The sequence below is a fragment of the Sinocyclocheilus grahami genome, unplaced genomic scaffold (assembly GCF_001515645.1).
Source record: "Sinocyclocheilus grahami isolate Dianchi unplaced genomic scaffold, SAMN03320097.WGS_v1.1 scaffold303.1, whole genome shotgun sequence".
Lineage (NCBI taxonomy): Eukaryota > Metazoa > Chordata > Actinopteri > Cypriniformes > Cyprinidae > Sinocyclocheilus > Sinocyclocheilus grahami.
Genome location: NW_015505482.1, coordinates 1,081,548 through 1,087,511, shown reverse-complemented (window position 1 = coordinate 1,087,511; position 5,964 = coordinate 1,081,548). Strand labels below are relative to the sequence as shown.

General features: G+C 39.3%; 1 protein-coding gene across 1 annotated transcript in view; it reads right to left on the bottom strand.

The window, feature by feature from the left end:
* LOC107601327 (aquaporin-4) overlaps nt 1–2,254 on the bottom strand; it is a 7,609-nt gene extending 5,355 nt beyond the window's left edge. The window contains exon 1 of the mRNA XM_016293481.1: nt 2,240–2,254. Within this exon, the coding sequence (XP_016148967.1) occupies nt 2,240–2,254 (15 nt within the window). The remainder of the gene's footprint in view (nt 1–2,239) is intronic.
* Between the last annotated feature and the right edge of the window lie 3,710 nt (nt 2,255–5,964).

The following is a 5,964-nucleotide window of genomic DNA, read 5'->3' as shown; positions in this document are numbered from 1 at the left end:
TCTCACTTAAACTGTCAAACTCTTCACAACTTCTCAAACATTTTTCATTGTGTAAGCCATCACATTCAAAACGATCCATTCAATTATGAAAAATTGGTATACACGCATGTATATTCCATAAATATCTGACATTGACATTGTTTGTAATGTCTGCTAAATTGGCAAATGACCTCTAATTGCAATACAATTTGAATCAACCATTCAACCATTTAACCAATCAAGTTTGGGAGCATATATATATAGATTGCCCACAGCACAATCACTAAGAATGGAGGACTTCCACAACCCTGAACTGCAGCAATATGCTCGTGGAAGAGCATTTGGAAGAAGTGTAAGAATACGTGGTGGTGGTGTTAGAGGAAGACATAATAGAGGAAGAGGTGGAAATAGAAGAGTCAGAGTCTCTGATGAAACCAGAGCCACACTTGTGGATCATGTCATAAATCTTGGTTTTACAATGGAAGAGGCTGGTCGAAGAGTACAGCCTAATGTAAACAGGTCCACAGTGTCATCAATTGTGCAAACCTTTCGTAGGGAAAACAGGTAAATGTGGATTTATTTTTTGTTTTACATTTTTATAAACAACAATATTGTAAAGGTAAATGCAAGTCTATTTGTACATTCTATAGAACCGCACAACAACCTCACGCTGGTGGCAGAGCAGCAGTTTTTAACCATCAGCAAGAACAAGAAATTTGCAACATGGTCATAGCCAACAATTCCATCAGGCTAAGAGAGATCCAAAGTGCAATCATAAATGACAATAATGTCTTCGCAAATATAAATTCTGTCAGCATTTCCACCATAGACAGAGTTTTGAAAAGACATCAAATGACTATGAAACAACTCTACAAGGTGCCTTTTGAGAGGAATAGTGAAAGAGTAAAGGAGCTGCGTTACCAGTATGTCCAGGTAAACTATTGGTGTGCACTTAGTGAGTTTTACTGTACTTCTAAGATGGCTGTATTACTTGAAGTTTTAGAAACCCATAAGAAGAGAAAACATTTAATGAACTCTAGAATAAAAAATAACTTTATTTTGTTTCTGTGTTTCTTCGTAGAGAATCATGGAGTTAGAAGGACATGAAACAACCCACATTCTTGTTTTTGTGGAAGAGGCCGGGTTCAATCTGTCCAAAGGCCGGAGACGTGGTCGCAATCTCATTGGACACCGAGCCACAACTGACACACCAGGCCAACGTGGGGCCAATATTACAACGTGTGCTGCCATTTCAGAGAATGGTGTGAGCACACATATTCCACAAATTGGGCCCTATAATACACAACTTCTCCTGGCCTTCCTAAACACACTTTACAGAGATCTGATTTCAGAACAAGAAAGAGGTTTAGTTAGACCACATTTGCCTAATTATGTTGTTGTCTGGGATAATGTCAGCTTCCACCGAACCAACATTGTTAGGGACTGGTTTGCTGCACATGAAAGGATAACAGTGGAGTTCCTTCCTTTTCCATGGATGTTATTTTGTAGTTATTTGGTATTTTTGTGTATTTGTGGTAACATAAGAAATATGAAATGTACAGTAATTGGACAAGCAAGATTTCACTTATATGTAATGCATTCGTACAAAAATAAATGTACTGCATAAATACAAATGTTCATATACTTTGTTTCTATGTACTATTGACTCTTCTCAACACATATCAGATTTTTTTTTTTATAAAACCTTCATTTCCATGGTTGACTGTCATGGTGAAAAAACAACTAAACATTTTGACCAGCGTGGCTCACACGATGACAAAAATACTTTATATTTTGGTGGCAATGGCCAAATTACTGACACGATAACTAGGTTTTGAAGCATGAATGAAATGTTTTGGGTGAGTAACTACATTTTGCAGACATGCAATAAAGTTCTGAAGTTCCAGCAAACAGTTTAGAGAATGTTAAGATTGTTTCGAAAAATGTGCCAAAGCAATTGAGAAAAACTGTAAATAAATAATTAAATACATAAATAAATACCTTTTTGAAATCCAGATGTAATGTCACCATAAAATCCATTTATTCATTTTGGTAAAATGCGTGGAAAACATCAAACTTAAATCAAATGACACAAAAAAAATGATGTCACCAAAACTTTTTAGCTGGCATTTCATCATAAGCTCACCGTGAAACCTGATCATTCACACAAACTGGATCCACGTCAAATAGAATGCAAATGAAACTGAGTCTCTAGTCATTAAAAACCTTGCCAATCAATCACTCTGATATTTGTCCTTACCTCCTTTATGGCCATTATAGTCCGTGTGTCTGTGCTGATGTTGTGTGTGTTTGAGGACATGGGCTGGACTGAAGGGTGTCTTCTGTAATTAATTGCAGCGGAGGACACTACAGGAGGCCCGGCACAAAGGGATCACCGCCTCCCTCCGTCCCGCTACACGCTGACAAACCTCACCACAGCATGATCATGAACATCAATTGGACACATGAAGCTTTAATTCACTATAACAACAAGCACCCTTGACAGCAATCGCTAGATGCAGCAGGTCGCTCACCGCTTGATAGACAGCAAGCTGAACTGTGAGGCCGTTTATCATTATCTGCCACTGCTGGGTTTCAATGGCAACATCCTTCAATTATAAACCAATGCAAACCCTAAGTATCCCGCTACACGCTGACAAACCTCACCACAGCATGATCATGAACATCAATTGGACACATGAAGCTTTAATTCACTATAACAACAAGCACCCTTGACAGCAATCGCTAGATGCAGCAGGTCGCTCACCGCTTGATAGACAGCAAGCTGAACTGTGAGGCCATTTATCATTATCTGCCACTGCTGGGTTTCAATGGCAACATCCTTCAATTATAAACCAATGCAAACCCTAAGTGCACACATTTATTATCTACCGTTTCTCTCCTTTAATCATCCTGCTTGTGAAGTACTGGGATCATCGCCATGGCGACGGCCTGATTCAGTTGCCATGACACCTATTACGATGCTAGACGGCTCTTTAAAGTGGCCTGTTTCAGATGAGCTAAACATGCAGTCAGGACATTCTGTTGGCCTTTAGACTGAGAGGGGTTTTAGTTCAGTTTAATCTAATTCATCAGATCAGATGAGGCTGATAGAGCTTCACTCAAATGTGATTCATTTCTATTAACTTACAGTGTGTGCGTAATTATTAGGCACGATGATATTCTGATCAATTCCAAACCGCATCAATCTTAGTAATTACTATTAATTTTGTATTTAATCATTTATAAGTGATATAAAAATCCTATATAGTAAAAACTCATTTAATAAGAATAAGGATTTTTTTACCCAAGCAAAGTCTCTGAGAATCTGACACCTTGTACTTCTGGAGACTCTAGGAAGGATGCAGTTGGAGACTAAATGGTTCCTAATTCTTTTGCAGTTAATGTGTCTTTTATTCTCCATTCTGTTATTCTGTTTTTATCTGACCCTGCTGACCCACTGAGCATTTTTCTGACCAATGGTCATGTCTTAACTGCAATTTCTGTATTGCATTAGTTTTGAATATTTCTCATGGGCATTTAATAATTTTTGCCTTTCAGTCTGAGTTAAATCTCTTTTTTGGCTCCTTTTATCTGTAAAAGAAGACGTGCCTAATAATACTGCACACCTGAATATAGGTTTTTCACTTAAAGCCTTCTTGGACAATATATATCACTCATAAATGATTAAATACAAAATTAATAGTATTTATTCAGATTGATCTGGTTTGGAATTGGTCAAATGTGCTTGGAAAAAATTATGATCAGAATATCAATGCGCCTAGTAATTATGCACGCACTGTAGACCACGCACACATTGAATTGTATGACCGATGCTATCCCTGTATTCTGAGGTATTGGCTACAGTGATTTAGCAATTGAACATTAGATGGGATGATTTAGGATTGCGATAACTGCAAGGTTTGAAATGCTCTCAGCTAAAGAGTATACTGTAGATTTATGGAAAGACAGAAAGCTACAGCGGAGCCACACATTTACATGTAAACAGAAAACATTCCATGTCATATTAATAGAATAAACTGGTTCAAATCACTTGCCTAATATCATGTGCTGCCAAAACAGCTCTGATGTGTCGAGGCATGGAGTCCTGTGGTGTCTGACACCAAGACATTAGTAGCAGATCCTTTAAGGTCTGGGGCCTCCATGGATCAGATTTGTTGTGTCAGCATAGATACTCAGTTGGACTGAGATCTGGGGAATTTGGAGGCCAAGGCAACACCTTGAATTTTTTGTCCTCAAACCATTCTTTAACATTTTCTGCAATGTGGCAGGGTACATTATCCAGCTCAAAGAGCCCACTGCCATCAGGAACCATCACTGCCGTGAAGAGTGAGCTGTGCAACATCAAAGTAACATTGATGCAGGACCCAAGGTTTCCCAAAAGAACATTGTCCAGAGCGTGAGACTGCCTTCTTCCCATCCTGCATCCCGCTGCCATCTCTTCCCCAGGTAAATTATGCACAAAGCCATCCACCTGATCTAAAAAAAAACGTGATTCATCAGATCATGCGACTCTATGGTCCAGTTCTGACGCTCACATGCCCATTGTAGACACTTTCACCTTGGGTGCCTGATAACGGGTTCAGCGGATCTCCTTCCTTGGTTGGTATTAATCACTGCATATCAAGAAACCCCACAAGACTTTGTATTTTAGAGATGCTCTGTCCCATTTGTTTAGCTGTCACTATTTGTCCCTCCTCAAAGTCACTCAGATCTTTTCACTTGCCTGTTTTTCTTGCTTCCTACACATGAAATTTAAGAAGTGACTGTTCACTTGCAGTCTAATACATCCCATCCCTTGACAGGTGTCATTGTAATGATATAATCACTGTTATTCACTTCCACTGTCAGAGGTTTTAATCAGTGTATGTATGTCTGACAGATTTTAACAACAGATGGCTCACACGATTAAATAATGTTCAGAAGCTGTGAACAGTATGAACAGTTTCTCGGAGAATTAACTCATGGGCATTTATTTATTGTGCACATTTTACATGTGAAAAAAACAAGCGGATCGCAGACTTATAAGTGCATTACCGCCACCTATCTCTCAAGTGGACCATTGACACTCCTAATTGAGATTGTAGATAGAGTGTCAATGGTCCATTTGAGAGATAGGTGGAGGTAATGCAAGAAGAAGAAGAAGAAGAAGAAGAAGAAGAAGAAGACGCGTCACGCGCCGGCAGAAGAAGAAGATGCAAACGCGCTCAAGACAGTTATAGGTAAAAAACTATATAAACTGTTCAGTTTCTTGCACAGACCGATCGTTTTGTGTCTTTACACATCAATGTATCATCACGAGCCGCAGGGTTTAATTTGGTTTTGTTTGTGTATGTTTCATTTGACTCTCAAAGCCGTGATTCCCATCCACTTACATTATAAGACTGACAGACTGCAACGGTTTGAGTTAAAAACCGTAGTTTGTGTTCTACTGGAGAAACAAAGTCACCTACAACTTGGATGCCCTGGGGGTAAGCAGATAAACATCAAATTTTCATTTTTGGGTGAACTATCCCTTTAATTTTCTTTTTCCTAATTAAAACTATTTCAAATTGTTCATTTTAATTTGGGGTGAAATATAACCCAGGCATCGACAAGTTCTTGACAAGTTTTCATGAGATTCTCCTGAGGTCAATGATCAGTTGTGAAGAAAATTTACAAATAATGATGAAATAGTCTCTCAACGTTCATCTCAACACACTTCTGGGGCAGCGCTCTAGAGGTGAATATGGATGGCATAGCGGCTGCTTGCAGGTCAGAGTGAAAGTTCAACTTCTCAGACTAGATCAAGGTCAGCATTGCCTTGGATAGGTCAGGGGAGCAGGGAGTGTCTGCGTCTCTGTCTGTAATCCACTTCACACTGCTGGTTTGTGGAGCTGTGATCCCCTCTTTTGTGAACCTAAACCCGGCGTAGGCCAGCGAGGGGAGGTCAATTTGACAGTGTAGAAACCCGCCTGCGCAACT